Source organism: Anser brachyrhynchus (assembly GCF_964034855.1).
Source record: "Anser brachyrhynchus genome assembly, chromosome: 11".
Classification (NCBI taxonomy): Eukaryota; Metazoa; Chordata; class Aves; order Anseriformes; family Anatidae; genus Anser; species Anser brachyrhynchus.
In genome coordinates, this window is record NC_137706.1 from 10,030,314 (window position 1) to 10,050,390 (window position 20,077).

General features: G+C 45.8%; 1 protein-coding gene across 7 annotated transcripts in view; it reads left to right on the forward strand.

The window, feature by feature from the left end:
- HCN4 (hyperpolarization activated cyclic nucleotide gated potassium channel 4) overlaps positions 1 to 20,077 on the forward strand; it is a 160,646-nt gene that overhangs the window by 56,578 nt on the left and 83,991 nt on the right. For all 7 annotated transcript variants that reach the window (XM_080607289.1, XM_080607290.1, XM_080607285.1 and 4 more), the window contains one exon: positions 19,477 to 19,900. In XM_080607289.1, the coding sequence (XP_080463415.1) occupies positions 19,477 to 19,900 (424 nt within the window). The remainder of the gene's footprint in view (positions 1 to 19,476; positions 19,901 to 20,077) is intronic.

Genomic DNA, 20,077 nt, shown 5'->3' on the forward strand with positions numbered 1-20,077 from the left:
CAGCCATCCTTCAAACCAGGCAGCATCTGGCTGGCAGCACCATAACTGTCTTGGTGAGGAGTGGTATATATCTGCATGAGATTTACTTGCTCCTGTTATAAAAGAGTCAGAGTTATTATGGTGAATAGGGTTGATTTAAGTTCTGTTCAGAAATGTTTAGATAACCTCTTTGTCTAGCAGCAATACAGCACTCATTCCTACATTAGCTGAGCATTTTGCAGAGAGATGGCTGTAACACAAGGTGCTTTTCAGCCTGCAAGTCAGGAGAGGATTCTTGACCAAGCAGCAAGTTTGTCTTGGGGTCTCCAAACCAGAGCTGCTGTATATCTGTATATATGAACTGTTCAGGTATCCTTGCTTAAGTGGACATTTTTTTTTGGTGATGTACAAGGCAGATGAGAACGCGGCTTGGCTCTGCGTGGCTCTACAGCTCTGCAGTGCTGACAGCACTAAAACCTGGGTTTTGTCAGCAGACAAAGCAGTTAGGACTCCAGAAATACAGAAGAGAAAGCAGATGTGTGCTGGGCTAACAAGGTGCTATTACAGAGACTTTTTTCTGCCCCTTTTCCTTGCTGAATGGTTGGCTACCTGGGAAGTCCCTTTACAAATTGAAATTATTCATTCCGTGCAGTATATTCACAGCGGCTGACATCAAAATGGTCACCCCGTGCCTAGTTTGAGCACCAGGCTGTAGTAAACCAGGCTGTTAACTCCTGAAGAGACGCTGCATGCAGCAGGGGAAGATGCTGCGAGTGAGAGCACAGCGGATGAGCATTCAAAGGGGAATTCCAAGGTCAGCTTGAGGGCCCACCCCTTGGACATTATAGGGGCACAACTGCTTCCCCAGCGATGCACAAAAGCTAATCTCATTTGTGGTGACTTGTCCAAATGTGCTAATTAAGGATTTAAATCTTTGCCTCTTTGGACAGAGAGGTTGTCTGTGTTTATGCATCTACTGTGAAAGAGCTTAGAGGCAGGAGAGGTGCTGCAGGTTGCCAGCTGATCCTAGTGTAGGAGCTATAACTCCTTTTTTTTTTTCCCTTTTCACAGTTGTGCTCCAGCTTCTGGTGACTGCCGGGAGATCGGCAGCTGTACGCTGAGTAACTCCTCATCCTGCACACAGCTCCAGTGAGACTGTATGCAGAGGGGCTCTGATGGGATCCCGTTTTCCTAGTCAGAGCTGCAGGGCACTGTTACAGTCTGATGTTTGGGGATGGAAAGCCTGGTGGCGCACAGTTGGATTTGTCTGGGTGTGGGAAAGAAATGCCTTGCAAAGTTATCAGCACTCTGGAGCTTGCGAGGGAGATAACAGCTACATTCCAAAGACTCGGGGACTCCACATTAATAAGTCCCTTCCTCCCAGCCGTGGCTTTGCACGTGATTTCAGGACAAGGTGCTAACTCATCACAGCACTAACATTGTTACTGGCGCGATGGCTCATCTGCAGAGGACTTGGTGCATGCATGCGTACGTGCCCATCTCCAGGGGACAGGAGGTGGTGGAGGCCCCAGTTTATCCTATCCCGCTCCTGGTGGTCTCACCTCTGTCCCCATTCGTGAGTAGGCTGGAGGGATAGTGCAGAGCCCAGGGTGTGGGCTGAGCGAGCGCAGTGACATCCTGCAGCTCTGCAGAGGCACCGCAGTTGCATTAGGCGTAGGGAAGCAGTGCAAAGGTGACGCTGCCTGGCAGTGTCAGGGTTTGGACTGGCTCTCCTGACAGGCAGAGCGATAACAAATGATAACACTGGCTGACTCTCTGCAGCTTTTTTAATGATGGCAAACCTGCTTTCGTTAAGCACAAATTCTTGGTGCTTGATCTTTCCCTCTTTGCCTTAAAGCACTAATGCATGCACAAGTTACGCATTTATTAATAACAAGTGGAACATTTGTTTCCATCCCTGATTTTCCGTGAATTACTGGGAAGGGGAGGAGGAAGGACCAGTGTAGACCACAGATTATGGGCTGTTCTCTTTGATGCCAACACAAACTCATTTGTATTGCTTTCCCATGCTTGTTTAGTTGCGGATGCCTTTTGGACCATGAGCAATGTGTAGCAGGTACAAGGACAAACTGGAAGGCAGGTCAGGCATCTGGTTTTGACACTATGAGGAACCATGAACACAATGCTCTTTGTGCCTTGATTTCTCCAACTTTGGCAATGGAGCCATGGTACCGCTAGGGGCCAGGGAAGAGGCTGTAGACCTCTTAAAACATTTTAACATAACAGAAGATTCAGAGTAGATGTCAGCAAGGGTATATGGTTTAGAAGGCAGTTCCGTGAGAATTTCTTCATGACTATACTACTCTGAGTGCTGCTGAAGATTTGGTTACATCTCTTGTCCATTTGTTGTTAGGACCACAAAAATTAGTAGATCCATGCACTGTTAAGTGATTTCTGAATAATGGTTACTTATTGCCAGCACCTTTACAGTTCCACGTATGATGCTATATTGTGTAGCATGTTTGGAACTAGGTTGGAAAAAATGTAGGTAAAAAGTCTGGACAGGGAATGGAGATGAGAATTTTGTCTTTTGTGTCTGTAATGAGAATTATGCAGCCCCTGCACGGGGTTTGGAGATGCTGTAAAAAGAAAATGTTCCAACTTTTCCTCACTGGTCATGTGTATTGCAAGGCGTGCTGCTTTTCTCCTTGGGAGATGCAACAACTTGACTTCAGTAAACACTCCTGGATGGAAGGTCTGGCACAGGAGCTGGCAAGGTGTCTCTTCCTCTGGCACAGCAGCTTTAGAAAACAGCATCTGAGCTCAGCAACTGCTGAATCTTTTGGACGATCAGTTCTGCCCCTTGCCTTTTAGTGCATGCCCAGGTGTGCTTCAGATCATGTCAGCCCCGGTTAAGGTGACACACTGTGTGTGCTCTGGTTAGAGAGCAACTGAGGGGCGTGCCCCATGCTTGGGAGTTGGAGCAAGTTTCTGGGTCAAAGGCATACTTTAATTAAGCTTCGGATCTGGCAGGGTCTGTTGGCTCAGCCCTGACTGCTTTGGGAAGCTTCTGGTCCTCAGTTTTGCAAAACACCACATAAAGTAACGTCGTTCAGAGCATGTCGGTGAATTCCCATTATGACTGGGCTCCGCTTTGCACCATGGACAATCCTCATCCAGCACCCAAACGGGGTGAATTCCTCCTGCTTCTTGTTGGCTACATGCATTGGTGGAGAGGCGGCCAGAGCATAGGTCCTAGACAAGGGCAGTGCTGCTGGTTGTGTGCTCCTTTTGCAGCACCAAGGGGAATTTAGGCTAGCGGTGGCAGATGTGGGTATGGCCTAGGGCTTGTGCTTTTGAACAGGGGATCTGGAAGCCTCATCTGCAAGTAAATTCACACAGCCAAATCTGCACTGCAGACAAAAAAAGATTTGCCTTGACATCGTCTGCCCTGCTCTGAGATCTGCAGTCAGTCAGGAGACCAACGCACAGCTCCCAGCCTCTCTAGCTCAGTAGAATTAAGGCTAAGCTTCATCATGAGCTAATGCAAGCTGTTCCCACCCCAAATAATTGGCTGCTGGATGGTTTTGTGTCTGTCTAAGCATTACTGCATGTGGGTGGATGTGTTATATGTGTGTGAATGAGTCTGCTTTGGAAATTAATACGTAACATCGGGGGTGCATCTAATAATACACCACCTCGTGAGAGATATGTGAGTGAGAAGTGCAAAGCAGAGCTGAGCATGTCAAACATCTGTACAAGGAACACTCTCCCCGGCACCACAGGAGGATAATTCCCACACCTAGGCTACCAGCGTCTCTTTATCTCTCTTCTTCCCACCATAAAGCACCTCAGATGTCTCCAGTCCTCTGTCTCCCATAACTGAAAGAGGAACAAAAAGCAGTGACATTTCTCCAAAGCTCAATCCCCGGGTCAGCACAACCCTCTGTGCAAGGCAGAGCACCCTGTGGTGGGCAGGAGATGATGGAGGCATTGGGCTGTGCGCAGAGAAGAAAGGCAGTGCCCATCCATGAGCATTGCATCCTGCTGCAGATGCCGAGGCATGGAAGCCATGCCCACCTGGGGGGTTGGGAACTGTAACCCTTCTGGGACTGAGCTTTTGGCAGCCGCTGGAGGGTTTTATTTTCACGAGGCTGAGCCGTTCTTAAACACTTCCTCTAGTGCAATCATCACACACACATCTTCTCAGTAATGGTAGGCCATCAGCATTTCTTTCTAGTCTTTAGATAAGATGTGTGGAGACAAGCTGTGAAAGAGCTGAACAAGATGCCTTGATGTTAGTCCTCAGCTTGTCCCACCAGTGGGCTGCAGGCCTTCCTTCTGCACACATCCTAGGGGCTGTGGTTTTCAAGGAGAGAGCGCCTTTTTCGGGTGGGGATGGACATATGGAAACTTGTATCTTCCCCAGACTTGGCTACTGAGATCTGTAGTCCAGTAAGGGAAAAGCCGCCTGGTCAGCTGTACCGCTGCTCGCAGGCGTTTGAGCTGGAACAACTTTCCTACAGCAGGTCACAGGAGGAGGGGAGAGGATTCCTCGCACACTCTTTGCCCACTGTTTTGCAAAGGAAAAATGGGTATGCTCCTGCTTAGCTCAGAGAGAGAAAGGGAAAATATTCCAAATCAGATAGTTTTGTAGTATTACAAACTACCCTGATGGTTCAAAACCCATGGCTTTTGACAGAGCAAACTACTGCTTTTCATAAGCAGCCAGGTAATTCCCATACAGCTCAAACGGTGTACTCGAGTTTATTCAGACCCTGCCCTGAAGCAGCAACTGTGCGGTGTTCTGCCGTGCACTGCCTAATTGCTGCATTTCACTCCAGCTCTGGCTTTTCTACAGTGCTGGAGGCAATTATTTCTTCACACTCTGGGGCTCTTGTGTATGCAGAAGGATATATTGTCATTTCTTTGGAGTTAGGTTTTAATCAGTGAACATATGGAGCAAAATTCCTTGGTGAGAACCCATTGCAGCCAGTGGGGTGGCACTGGGAATCAGCTTCTCTCCTGGGAGCTGCTTCTGGCCTCTCACGTACCCATACCGCTGGGCACATCTGGGCACCGCACGAGCGCTGTCTGAGACCTGCTAACGTCACACCACAGGGAGAGATACGGGATTGCATTCACATTTTGGTGCTCGTGAAGGGGATCTTCCAAGCCGGATTTAGTGAGGCTAGCTCTCTGTTGCTACAGTGGAAGTATTTTAGAGCACTGAATTTTCTGCTCATCGCCCACAAAATAGCTATTTCTGATTCAGTGATGTCTTTCATAAAGGAGATCCCTAATTTACAATGAAATATCTAATGGGCTAAAATGTTTTTGGATATACTCGAGAGCAGAGCTAATCTGCTCTCTGCTTTGTGTGGACTCCAGCGGAAAGACCTTCTGCTCCGGCTTCTGAGCACAAAGAGAAAGAATCAAGGAAAGGCTTTAAAATTCAAAGTGGTGGGGATTTAGTTTGAATTTTGAACTTTTGAAGCAACTTCTCCCGATTCCACTCTCCTCTGTGCCGGTCAAGCCTTATGGGGGCAGCTGAATGGAAAATTTCAGAGAACAGGTACCTTAACGATTGCTGGTTCTCAGTTTAAGCTCACCTGCCAAGGCAGTTATGTGGCCCCACCACTGTAGCACATGAGAGCTTTGTAGTTTCCAGGTACCCCCTGAACTGGGGACCGTATTCTCTCTGCGTGGCAGGAGGATCAGAGAGTGGAAGATCCAGATCCTTCCATGTTCTTGGGCACCTCTGCCCCAGTGGGACCAGGGATGGCCGAGGATGTTGTTTTGAATGACTTGCTGAGCATCCTCCCAGGTTCCCTCATGGCAGAACCATCTTTTTACTTCTCTTGAGCAGCCTTTCTGTGATCTGCTGAGTGCCAGCCAGGTGGGCTGAGTCATATCGCATATACTTCTGGTGGGATGAATTTGAAAGAATGGTGGGGAAAACCCTAGCCCTACTACTAAGCTTTCTTAAACAGAAGGACTGCATTAACTAAAAATTAAAAGAAAAAGAAAAAACAAACAAACAAACAAACATAGAATTCACCTAATCAAGCATTACTGAAATACACAAGTTCCTGGCTAATTTACACAATACCCGAGCACGTCCCTGCTCCTGCTGAAATCAAAGGTGAAGTCAGCACCTGCTACAGCGGCCTTGAAATTCCAGTCTGCATGCACAAAAGTAAAAAACTACAGGTGTATTTCATGTCTCAGAGAAGTCCTTTGAGAATATGTTCTTAGATTGCTTTTTGAAAAAGCTGGAATTCATTGAGACATTGCTGCCATCATAGGTACCCAAAACAGGGCAGGGAACAGACTTGCCTCCAGGCACTGAAAGCAAAGGATAAGATATGTCTTTCCTTTTAAGACACAGCAGTTTGAAGCTTGGGATGGTCTTTGTGGTTGTAACTTTCAATACAGCAGGTTTAGGTCCTTTGGGGGTTTCTTCTCCAGCCTCGGGACCTGAAGTACATCCTTCTAGACTGGGGACGGGGCTGTGGTGTGCACCAAGTGCCATTGCTCTCACTTGCACGTTCTTCTCTGGGCTTTGGGGGTGAACAGACCTCGTCCTCACCGAGCCCTGCTGCTGGAGCTGTGAGGTGAGCCCCTGCCTTGCAGCACTGTGCCTCCTTCAGGAGCACCACCACTGGCAATCGCTGCCCATGTCTGCAGCCACAAGGGGCTGGGTGGGCAGACGCTGAGAGAACGGAGAGACTTGCTTCTTGTTCCTCTTTTGTTTTCTGAACACTTTTGCATGTTGCCAAGGGCTATGAGCTTATTTGTAGGCAGATTCAGAGCTTGTAGTGATTGACGTAAGACAGAATCAGGTAGATTTAAAATATACATTTACACCTCATTTGTTGTTGGGTCTGCACCTTAAACAGACAGGGAAGCGCTCAGCTATCACTGGCTTGGCACAGGTACCTGTCCCTCTGTTCATCTGATAATTGTTTAGTGTGTCAACAAAGCTACTTGCATGTTTCAGTTACACCTGAATTCTGTGGGAAATAGGTTGCTTATATGTCCAAAAGCTCTAAAGAGATTGTTACTTCACTTTCACTGTGTTGCATGTCTGACAGGTGGGTTTTTTTTTCTTCTGTCTTTTCATCACTGTCAAATCTGCACTGTCCCAGCTGTTTGTAGAGATAGCTTTGTAATATTTCTGTGAAATAGCAAGGATATTTATTCCCATTTTATGTCTGGAAAACTAGTATACAGAGAAACGACACTATTTCCTAGAGAGTTGCTCACAGAATGTGAACTGGACTTGTGCAGACATACAACTAGTTCTAAGGGACAGGGCTGTGCTCCCTTCTCCTGCAAAGTCCCTCTGGCTTAGGACGGGACCTGGCAGGCTGAAGCCTCCTCGGTATGTATTGATGGGAAATGGGCTGCATCAATCTGAGTATCTTTCTGAAACAACTTGTTTCTGGCAGGTTGTTCATTCTAAAAATATATTTATTTCTAATTGCTGAGCTGAATGCTTAATGAATTCTTCCTTCCCAAGAACAATTAATCAAAGAAATGATTTAGGGCTGGCACTTGCTCCCCCAGGGCTCAATGGCTGTGTTCCACTGACTTAAATAGAGCAGATCAAGCCCAGCCCATACTGGAAAAGATTTATCTAAGCATTTTTTAATGGTGCCCATCACTATTTGTCTGGATGCCTCTGGCAGAAAAGTACTATATATATTGGAGGAGCACTCGATGTTGTGGTAGAGTTACAGCAAGCTGCTGTGTTTTACAACCAGTGTTTGCCTGCTTTTTGTGGTTTTAAGGAGAGTGGTTATGCAAGCTCCCGTTGATTGGAGTGGGCGTTCTGAATGGTGAGGAAAGAAGGGGCTGCAGTGACAACTTGCTCAGGGAGGTCTCTTGACTGGAACAAAGAGGTGCAGAGAGAGGGCTGTGTGGGTCACTGAGACCTGCAGCCTGGATTAGAGCTTTGTTGGAGGAGAATCCCCACCACGCAACAAGGACGTGCCCTCTCTACCAAAGTTTGAAAGTCAGGAACAGACGACGAATAAATGTTTCTAAGACACTGAAAAGGGCTTTGGAACACAGAGGCTCCTTGCGGGAGGAACTGCCTTTCTGTGGACTTCAAGTGCTAAGTCCTGAGTTGATCTGAGTGCCCTTAAGACCCTGGAGTGAATGTTGGGATTCCTGGCCTCTGTCCTCCCTTCTTTTGTGGACCTGTGTGTGAGGGAGGCCCTGAAGAAGTGGCTGCTGCTCTGTGCCTTAGTTTCCCTGGCTGGCAGATGCTGATGGTGAGACCTTGGCCCCTGCCATAAAGAGTTCAGAGACCAAAAGGCAAAGATCCCCTGTGAGCTATGTGCTGCTTCAGTACATGCAGTAATTAATTCAGCACCCGACGTTTAGAGGGGATAGTGGATTCACATGGATGCCTTAGATAAGCATAGCCGTTGCACAATATGCTTCTGCTGAGACCTAAAATAATCAGAGGCTACTGGACTTGTTTTTTTTTCTTAACTGTTGCATTTTTAGAAGGTCATTCATCTCTTGTCTGGGGTGTTAGATACCTGAGTAGCCCCAAAGTCCCAGCAGCATTAGTCTTTTTGAGGATTCATTTTGCTCTACTCCAGCCCAAATAACTCAATGCAAACAAGAGTCTGATATTAGCAGCCAGAAGGAGTTAGGAAGGAAAAATATTTTCTGCCTTTGAAACTGAAACACACCTAGTCACTGCCTCGTTACCCTTTAACATGTCCTACTCCCCTCCACCCCATCTGCTCTTCCCCATGGAAGAGCGCTCTTACACATTGCTCCTTTGGCATTTCCTCAGCCTGTAACACTTGAAGCCATACTTTTGGTCACAGAGTAGGCAGAAAATTTGCACCAGAGTTGTCATCTGTGCTGGCCAAAGTGTTTTTGACCCAGAAGCAATGCTTGTCAAAGAAGGCATTTGACTTGGGAGTGTAAGTTGGGAGTTAACTCTCTTCCAGGTCTGCTTCTCCCTGTGCTGCATAACCACAAGGTCTGAGGTAAAGTGTTCTTTTCAGGGACAAAAGCTACCTGCCCGGAACATGTTCTGTCACTCCAGCTTTCTCTCTCCTTGGTGAGCATGTGGTTTAGGAAGCTTTGGGCCTTCAGAGTAACACAGATTTGAACATGGGCATTCAAACAGACCACGGAAAAAAAACAAACCACTTTCCATTACCTCTCTCTGGCAGCATTTTGGATTTCCATCTCAGCACTCAAAAGGTAAAAAAAGATTGAATTTTTCCCCTGGCCCCTTGTGGCACATCCACGGCTGTCACAGAGGCGAAGGGGTAAGCGTACGCAGGTACCCATGTCTGGCAGATGCTGTTGCTTGTCCCAGCCATAAATCCTGGTAACTTTAGATGTTGAAGAAAGCACGTGAGAGAGCACGTGTGCCTCATCCTGCAGGAAGACTGAGATGCATCTTATTGAGTAAATTGCTTCATGCAGCTGAGCAACAGCTCTGTTCGCTGGTCTTTCATTGAAACTGGATGTAAATGACCACCTACTCAGCCAAACTGCGCATAAAGTTGTTTCGAAGGCTGCTTAAGCCCACTGTAAGGTGTTGTGGAGACGGTACTGTGATGGTGCATGCTTCAAAGGTTATGGTGGGTGCCCCAAATGTCCCCAGGAGCCTCTGTGAGAGCTTGGGAATGGTGTCAGAAGAGACCTTGTGTTTCACCCTGCTTTCCGTTTGGGCAGAATGGGCTGGAATCGTGATTTCTAAACAGCACCAAGCTGTAGCATAGCAATACCTAGGAGAGACATTTTTAGCATCTCGGGTGGCTAGAAGTCTTTTTCTCAGGCTGGCAGATGACTTAACTGTTTGCTGCATGCGGTTGTCACCTCTTTGTGGACTACCGCAGAGCATGTGGACACGAATTTGTCAATCCAATGCAAAATAGCAGCTAGCAGAAAGAGCAATGTTCCCTCCACTGTCCTCCAATTTCTAAACTGTGTTTCTGTGATTCTGATAGATATGTGACTCACGTAATCTCTCTGCCCTATTTTAGTGTTTAATTTTAGTAAATTTGGGTTCCTGGTGGTGAGACTGACATCCTCATCTCAAGTAGACTCATATTATGTCAAGGGAGCTATGGCACTGCAAAACAGTTAACAGGCCAGCCTGTCATCCCTGTAACTCAGCGGGATGCTAAGTTGGTGGAAGACGTGTGTTAGCTCAGTTGGTGTCATATGTTCTCTGCCACTCTTGCTGTAGTGTTTACTCTGAACAGGTATGCGTGCATCCATCCATCTGTATTGTCTCTGTATATGCGAAGTCTGTGCCTGCAGCACCGAATCCTGTGTGAGTTGCTGTTTATACTCTGGCAAGTAAGCGTGGAAGATAAGATTCAGAGAAGCAGGCTTTGAGATGTCTACCTGTATGTCTCCAAGAAATGGCAGCCTGAGCACTCTGAAATAAGACATGGCCCCTTTCCTTCATCTGCTTGGGTACAAATTAAAACTTTGGCCCAGTGTTCCTGCTTTTTGAGACAACTCGGAGCTCCCTAGTGCAGATCCATTTGAAACAGACTGCCCAACCATTTGAATTTGAGTCGTGCTAGACCTTGGGTGTGGGTCAGAGTCTGAACTTCATAATGCCATAATTTGTGCATGTCTTTCTGCTTTAGTCTTTTACATTCCACAACACATTCATGATGACTTGGAAGCTGCAGCCTTATTGACCTGTCCGTTCCCTGCAACAACAACATATGGCATGTTTCCGTGGCAATAGGTCCCCCTAAAGGGACTTCATTCCTTTCCTCAGTTTATTGGTCTTTTTCATTATTAAATCATCAGAGATAAATGCACACAAAGAAGGGTCAACGTCTGGATCAATGGACAGCAAACAAAGAGGAACTTTTCCATATTCATACAAGCAAGAGATTTCAGAAGATCAAACAATGTGGCATTGCCAGGCCCTTAGCATGTCAGTCTCATGCATAATGTATGCTGGGAGCTCTATGAAATCAATACACATCTAACACCTTGAAAACCTTTGGGATTTGGCATGTGGGGCTGAGGAGGGGGAATCGACATACTTAAAAGTGCAGTAGAGTGGGATGTGAAGAAAGGGTTAAGCTCTGGCTTAGGCTGTCTGCCATGAGCGCAAGGGTTCCTGCAGTTTTGGTTAAATGCTACAAATAGAAAATTGTACTTAAGTTTTAACTCTGGGGGACTGTGGTGTTGCAGGTTCCCTCTGATGAAGTTTGATGAGAAGGGCATGGGATGGAGAACAGCACATCTTGTGCAGTGATGTGGCTGTGTAGGAGGTAATCCCAGAGCACCAGCAGCTGCTGTGTATTCTGCCTGCACCTCCCTTCCTTGGGGAGGCTGAAATGATCTCGTACCTGCAGCAGGGAGAGGAGCCCATCCAGCAGGTTAGAGCCTGGTTTGCCAGCAGCTGCACTGGGCTGGTTTCCATCTACAGAAAGCTCATGCGTATAAATTTCCCACGGAATCTGTACTGTATTAACTTCCCAGTGGTATCTCCAGCCACTCCTGGCGATGAATTCCCCCTGCATAACAATTTGTATCTTTGATCACCTCCTCCTGGGCAACGGTGCTATGAGAACAATAAATTGTCTAGGTCTGGTGTGTAAATGTTCTTCCTTCAGGCCTTCAAGGAAGAAAGGGAATAAGCTTTCCAACAGTTAATACGCACAAAAATCTCACTGCTTTTGCAGCTCATTACAGGGGAATTCTCCATGAGCTAGTAATAGCTGTGTCCAGACAAGTGAGAAAGTATCACCAATGCTGTTTTTAGTTGGAAATGGGAGGTGTGCTGTATTGGCCTCTGTACTCCAAATTTAGAGCCAGAACAAACAAGGTCTCTTGTGGCTACCTCTGCTTCTGTCTGTGCATTTATTTTTACCTTTCTGAGGAGGCTGGATTCTAAGTGCAGATTTAAAATACCACTTAATATGTTAGGCAGGTATCTGCAGGCAGGAAGGCAGCGTCAGTTCAGGAGAGTGGTCAGTTGACTACTTTGAGCAGAATCCACTGTGGCTTTTCTTGTTCTTGTGACATGTTTCTGTTTCAGCATTGTTGGAAATGAAATGCAGGAGCATATTGTTTCTGTGTGATACAGTATGTCTGCAGGCCAAGGAGTAGGTGTAAGTGTTCCAATACATTTGCATTTATTGAATGGCATATTGCACATAAAACTCTCGAAAATGCTTGTACAGTTTCTGTTAAGCACTCTGCAGGATTAGGTGGTAGATGTTGACTTTACAGATTAGATGTCCAGAAGTCTCATTATCCCAGGACGTGTGCAAGCCAGGCGGCAGCGCTGCAGCCTCGTGAACTCCTCTGTCCTGACATGCCTCAGACTGTAATGAAACAACACCCTGCAAGGTTTGTTAGGTCTGCATGAAACCGAGCTTAGTGATGCCACTTGCTGCGTAGTTCACACACATGGCATTTGGAGGAACTTGAGTGAAAGACAGCACTATCTAATGGTTGGAGTGCTGTTGTCCTAGCCAAGCCACTTAAACTCCCTCAGATTAGGGGAGCAGATGATACAAAGTTAAATTTGAGTGTTAAAACACTTATGAGAAGGTGTGTCAGCAGGTTTTGGGGCAAGATTCCATTTTTTTGGCATGCTTGAACAGTGCTTTTCTTAGCGAGGCTTTGGTTCATGACTGGTACATTTCAGTGCAAGGATGAGAAAGCGCTTGGGGTTTCTGAGACAGAAAAATAAGGAAGGGAGCGAAGTTGTCCTGATACAGCCACAGAGCGGCAGGGCTGCCTGCCTGGGCTGATTCACAAAGCCTGTTTTAAACTGACCGGTGGTACCAGATGGAGGCTGTAGAAATGCCTCTCTCTTGGTAAATCTGTTTTGTGTGGCTCCTCTGGCAGCTCCCACGTCAGTGCTGGCTGTCACAGCCACCCAGAACCGCAGGGAGTGAGATTTCCCTGTGCAAGGTGCCGGCTGTGCTGTTTCTTCTTAGCTAATGCTTGAAGAAAAAGGCCACTCCGCTGCTAATGAGCTCACATCACATTTTGCAGTTTTTGTCCAGAGCCAGTGGAAAACACAAGGTCCAAGACTTGTGCCAGCAAGAAGAAAGCTGCCCATGGTCTGCTCTGGCTGCTCCAGAGGCCACTGGGCACTGGCAGCAGGGGCTGTACCGGCAGCCCCCCAACTCCTCCTTCACTCAGAGCATTGTGCCATGGCGTGGTACAAATGCCTTCCCTGGTAGCCTGCCCCTGGCCTAAGGGCTGCTTTACTTGTCCTCCAGTCTTTGGAGTCCTCCTATAACAACATCCATACTGCAAATCTTCATCTCTTCAAGAAGCCTCACAATAGAGTGGGTGTATCATAGGTATTATCAGAGAACTAATAATTTAGTCTAACTGATATTAATGTAATGCATTATGCTTTGTAAGTTAAAGAAAGGGAATAAATCATAATGTGTTCTGTTATAATAGGGTAAATGCATCAGTGCCTCAAACGTGTTGTTTGCAAATTGTCAAGTATTATAACTGGAATAAAAATATCGCTAAGTAATGTGTATGTTTATTTCTACAAAGAAGGAGAATGGAAATTTCCCCTTTGCTGTTACCGCAAATTACAGGATATACCGTAACTGGAAACCTCTTCTGAAACTAGGCATCCATATTTTCTACATGCTAGTTCTGAATACATTGCTTAAATCTTTGGTATCTTACAGTCTTTCTGTTGATAACGTAGGATGATAATTCGTAGGTCTGCTGGGATTTAATTAACATGTGGACGTAACTTTGAAAAATGCAGGCTGTTGATTATTGTTTAATGGAGAAGTGTTAGATTTAAAAATTGATGATAGAGAAGCAATAAAAAAGCTAATGTGCTACCTTGCTTGGACTGCAAATGCCATTCCGAACTATTGCATAAGCAATAGCTTTCTTAATTTTCCACTCACCAGAATCCAGTAATTATATCTGAAGATGATAATATGAGCATGTGTGTTAAACTCCAAACACGGTATGGAATTCTGCGGTGTTCAGAGGGGATTAGGTGAGCAATTATGTAGACTGGAGATAATCTAAGTGAAAGGCGAAACTGAGACCTTAGAAAATAGCTTGCCTGAAGTAAAACTGACAGTTGAATTCTATGAAAAATTTGTCAAAGGCAATACATGAGTTTTCAGAAATCTAGATGGAACAAAAGTGCCCCAAGGCATACACCTCCTTTGTAGTGGGTGCTGTACTGCGAGATATCCCTAATCATACACCTGCTTGTGTAAGCACTTCAAATTCTTGACTAGCTAATAGTCCTCGCACTCCTGATGGGAAAGTTAATCACATGCAGACTTGCATCCCATCTGAGTAACTCAGTGGTGCCCCTTACTCTTCCGTACCCTGCTGAGGCATCATTATCACTGTGGCGACTAAGTCGAAAGGGAAGACGAACAGTTCGGATCAGCAGCCGTCTCTGCCTGAAGGAGAAGCAGCCAGCGCTGCCGGAGCAGAAGGCCAGGGAATTCTGCAGGAGGCTGGGGCACGGCAGAGCCCTTTTCCTCGTGCTGTCGTAGTGCACGGCTAATTCTCAGCGCTCTCAGGGGTTTTACTCAGGATGGCAGAGCATACAGATTATTTGCATAGGTTGGTCAGAAGGAATTAAAACTGTTTGTCTTACTCTTTAAATAGGTTCCCCTTCTCATTTCCCATTATATAGCACACAGAAAATTTATGTAAGTAATTTGAATTTTTTTTTTTTGGTGGGTATTCATTTCAAAGAGGTTTTCAAGTGCACAGGTATTTGAATAAATCACTATAAATAAATTCACTTCTAGCAAGTGAATTCTTGGACTCAGTAGCTGGTTAAGTATCCTTTGGTGTGTTTAGGAGCAATGAATCACCACGTTCTTGCTATTATCTCTGTGAATAATGCAAACTTTGTAACTCTCCAGTAGAAATACGCCTACTCATATCTGGAAGAAGCAATGCTTCCAGAGACAGGGAAGGAGCTCTTCCAGCTCCTTTTTCTTTCCCTTCTCCCGTCTGTGCTGTTACCTATGTGAATGGCTGCTTTCTGGAGTACACTTTCCTCCCACCAGCCACGCTGACATCCGCTAATGCTCTTTACAAAAGATGATTTCTATTTCTAGCCTGACTAGCAGTCCTGGGAATTAAAGTGTGGCCTCTTTCCTGTCAGGATAGTTGCTGGTGAGCACAGCAGTGTATAATTCAACATACAGTCCAGAGGGGGAAGGGAGCTGCCACTCTGCAGAAGAGGGCAGATTTTCATCAGCTCTTTAAAGAAATAATATGGCCATTCCTCCCCATGCAAAGCGGAGGATCGAGATGACTTTGGTGACTCAGTAGGTGGCACTCTGTTTCTTGAGTCAGCACTGAGGCACTGCGCCTGCCTGGGCTTGGTAGAGCAATTGGGTATGTCTTTGGTTTTGGTATTAGCGAGAGATGTTCATTAAAGATGTGCTCTTGTAAGGTTAGGAAGGTTCGACAAGGTGTCTGAGCTAAATTCATCGCTGGTGAGGATATCCTGGCTCCCTGGCATTTTCAGTTAGATGCCTTTTTATTTTTGCTTCCTTCCTGTGCACTGTCAGGCAGCTCCTCAGCTCAACCCTGAGTTGGCTGCCTTACGGCAGAAGCTGAAAACATCCAAAAAGCTTTGTTAATTTAAAGGTGAGGTTGCCCAAGTCTATTTTCTCTTGACAGTGCAAGCACTACCAAGCAAGGAGAACAGAAGTTAAGGCCACAGATGTGCCCTGTTCAGGAGCGGTCTGTGAATGCTAGACTGACGCAACGATGCTGACCAAGCTAACCCCTGCAGTTTGTTATTTTCAGTCCAGTGGTCACTATCCCTCCTGAGCTCGTGCTCTAGAAACGGTTATACTGCACCATAGAATTGTTTTGAAAGATCAAGGTTTATTTAACAGAAAAATTACATCTGAAAGCCACATTCCTTGCCTGCTGTTAAATTATGCACTAGACAGAACAGAAAGCTGATCCAACTTGCTTGTCAAAGCCCACAAACTAATACCTATGAAGCATTCCTCGTATCAAATCAACTGCATGACACCAAATATGTTCAATGAGCATATACTCTTGAATTGCTTTTGCCCACACTAATTCTCATACACATTCTGTTAGAACTAAATAATATATTTGGAATTAACCATTCAAAGGTAGCAGTGCATGTTAAAATGTGATTTTCAGCTCCAAGAAGTGGCATAGAAGTAGGATGCAGTATTGAAAACAAGTGTGTTCAAACAAGACAACTGTTTTATATAGTGCTGGCTGTTCCCCATGCTGGGAGCTACTCAGTTGCACTAAGTCAGCTATAATAAAACAATACATTCATATTTATTAATTTTTTATGTAGGCTCTTGAAAATAGGAAGAGAGGAGAGGAGACAGGATATCAGAGGAAGACGCCAATGATACAAATCTCTGTTGGACCCTTTGTCAAGCCATAAGAATAGTTTCCAGTCTGGTGAGACTCAAGAATCAAGTTCAGGTTGTAGTCCGTGCTTAGCCTCAGACTTCAGTGGACAAATCCCATTCTCTCAATTTTGCCACATGGCTTCTCTATTTGCAAGACAGGGATAATAACTCTGCTTCTCATGGGTGCAGCGCAGCCAATTTCATCACCATCAGCTCTGTGGAATCGCTGGGTGAAAGGAAGCGCAGAAATACAGAAAACATAGGTTATTAATAGCTGGTGCTTGCCCTTACATACATCGCATGCACTGTTACTCATTCTGGCCAATAATTTACAGGGAGTGAAAAGTGTTCCTCAGTGTAAATACAAAATGACACATGGATGGTACTAGACCTCTGAGGTGCTGCGGACCCTGAGAATCTATTCAGTGTAAATCCAGCGATGCCACCCTGAGCAGATCATACTTCCCATGTAGATGCAATGTGCAGGAACTGTGGAATCCTAAGAGTTAAATTTTAACTTCTAGAAAGTTTATGTTGTAAAGGCAGGTGAATTTGCTGTGCTGGAATACTGTGCACACCAACCTGTAGCTCAGGATGCAGCACAACTCAGTGTGGTATGACCATGCCTGACTACAAGAGACCAGGGCAGCAGTCAGACAGAAAGCATTTTACTGGGGTTGTGTGTGCAGAGCTCACTGGAACTGTGAGCAGTCCTGGCCGCTGCTGTCGTCGTCCCCACTTGCCGCTTAGTACTGAAATCACCAGCTAACGCAGACATAAGAGGCAGGAAAATCCAAAGATCTCTGAGGAAAGCCACTTACCTTTGCATCTGTGTGTGTCTGGCCACATCTGTCTCATGCCATTAATTTGAAACTTGGGAAAAATAATTTTCTTTGTGCATATTTCCTCCTGTATCCCCTGTGGGCAAATTAAAGATGGCTGGGAGGTTATTTATTTTCAGTAATAACGTACACACTGCTTCCAGACTTCCTGCTATTGTGCGATTATCTAGATTAATTGACTAGGAAAGATGCAGCATCATCTCAGACCCTTAATAAGGAAGACTGCAACATGGATTTGTACAGTATTAATGCATATTGCTGTATGACGCGGCCTTGCTCTCAGAAGCACACGGACCTATCTCATGGCTGAGTGTCTACCAGCACCTACTGTACTTCTATACTACGCCAAGGACTGCATGATACTTTGCCTGCAGGGGCATGGCACTTTGAGAGCAAGAAGGAGATGGTTGATGACATTTTTGAAAACCTCCTTAGTGGATAACTTGGCTTACACAAAAGCCAGTTGCCATCAGCCTCTGCTGAATGTTTCTGAGAATTGCAGGCTGCTGGTTTGTGGCCCTGTCTGCCCATGTGTAATGGCTGGGATCGTAAACATGTTTAGAGGTGCTTCAGAGTGTTAGGTTCTCACCAAGGAGAGAGAATCTGTGCAGGCAGGGCTTTTGAGTTATCTTCTACCCTTTGATTTTCCTGCTGAGAGTTTAACGAATCCATGAGTTGCTTCACTACAGCGACATTGTTCTGCAGCAGCTCAGTCTGGTCCGCAGCATGGGCTTAGGCTGAACAATTCTTACCAGAGCTAGATTTTGAGGAACTTTGAGGCAAATCCATTTTTTTTTCTAAAACATTTCCATGATTTTGACTGTAATTGGTCAGATAGATGGACAAGCAGCATGGGGATGCCCTCCTTTGGCAAACCCAGCAGTTTCCTTCACTGCATCGTTGGGAATCCAGAGTCACTCCACTGACTTCACTGGTATTGTGGTGATCTGCTTTAAAGGAAGGCACAATTCTCTCCCTTGTGTTTGAGTCCTGTTAGTTTGCTGTTGCCTTTTTATAGTCAAGGGAGTTAGGTTTATTTGGTACTCAAGAGGTTAATAAGAAAAATATAAATACCATGCTAATTGGTGTGACTGACTAGAAGAGCGACAGCAGCTTTCTGAATGTCTCATCTTCAGGTATAAGCAACCGAACCCGGTAATCGGTTTGTTCTGTGCACTTTGTCTATTTGCTGTGACAAGTGCATCTGTTTGTAAATTATTTATGATACCTCACAGTGTAACAGTAACAGCCGTGCAGTATACGATGTAGAGCTGATGAAATCTTGGCATTGTGAGACCACAGTGCATTGGCATCTCTACGTGTGAAACATTTGGTGGGGATTGGAGCACCAGTGTTGGGCACTGAGGGTCCTTTGTGAGACTCCTCATCAAAGTATGAGATCCAGAAAAAAATTAAGTCCTCACTCTGGTTGAGTCACAGCAACATCATGTGATTGTGTATTGTTTACACTAGAACCTGGGGAAAATCTTTAAAAAGCCCAAACAAATAAATTAGGAACTGTATTTAGGCTGTGTGTGCCTTCAAGAATGAAAATGAGTGTTGTTGTAAGGCCTGCTGGATAATATTGACTTGCCGCTGAAGTGAAGATAAGTTTCTTGGAGACTGTGCTTCATGACACAGTAGTTAAATGTTGTTGTTGCTTACTTTAGAAATGAAATAGATAATTTCCAGGTGCATGACTCTGAGCCTTATTGATCATTTCTGTACAGCAGAGGAGTCTATAGAGTGTGAACTAAACTCCAAGTCTAGGCTCAGTGTAAGCTTGGTTCAACAAGAGAGCTAAACCAAACACAGCCGTTCCTAGTTCTATTCTGATCCCAGTGCTACCAGCGCTGGCTGCTTCCAAAGGAGGATCAGACAGTAGGAGCAAGCCTGATGGCTGTGACCCCAAATGGCTTTATTGACGTGCCGACTCTGAGCCCTTCTAGATACTTGTTCTGTCCCTTTTCATAACAGTCATTGTAGTAACTTCAAACACCTCTGTCTTCTTGGTGGCCCTGAAGGCCCAGTCAAAGTTTTCCAGGGAGCACATCCAGCCACGTACCCAATTCCTCTCTGAACTCTCTTAGCCCGAAGACGAGTGTCCCTGTGCTATTAAGCACTTAATTACGTTAGCAGCTTGTGCACTGGGAAAACATCAGGCAGACTAGCAAAGCTTAGGTAACGAGTGACAGGAGAGATGTATAAAGCACATCAGTTCTGTTGATGTGGGCTCCCTGGTCTCCCACTCCATAGCTGATCTCACATGTCTCTGTCTTGCTGTCCAGGTTTTATTGGGATTTGACCATGCTGCTGCTGATGGTAGGGAACCTGATCATCATCCCTGTGGGCATCACTTTCTTCAAAGATGAAAATACTACCCCATGGATTGTCTTCAATGTGGTTTCGGACACGTTCTTCCTCATCGACCTTGTCCTCAACTTCCGAACAGGCATCGTGGTGGAGGACAACACGGAGATCATCCTAGACCCACAGCGGATCAAGATGAAGTACCTGAAGAGCTGGTTTGTGGTGGATTTTATCTCCTCCATCCCCGTTGACTACATCTTCCTGATCGTTGAAACCCGCATTGACTCTGAGGTGTACAAGACAGCCCGGGCGCTGCGCATTGTGCGCTTCACTAAGATCCTCAGCCTCCTGCGGCTCCTGCGGCTCTCCCGGCTCATCCGCTACATTCATCAGTGGGAGGAGGTGAGCAGAGGCTGCGGTGCACTTGCATCCTAAATCTTTTCTCCGCTTATGCTGGTATTACACAAAGGTGCTTGGATTGAATGCCCGTTCTCCCACTTTATTCCAGTGCGAATGCTAAAGATTGTGTCTTGAGTGTAATGCTTTGCTTTTAGCAGGCTCCCAAGAGGGCCATCAGCT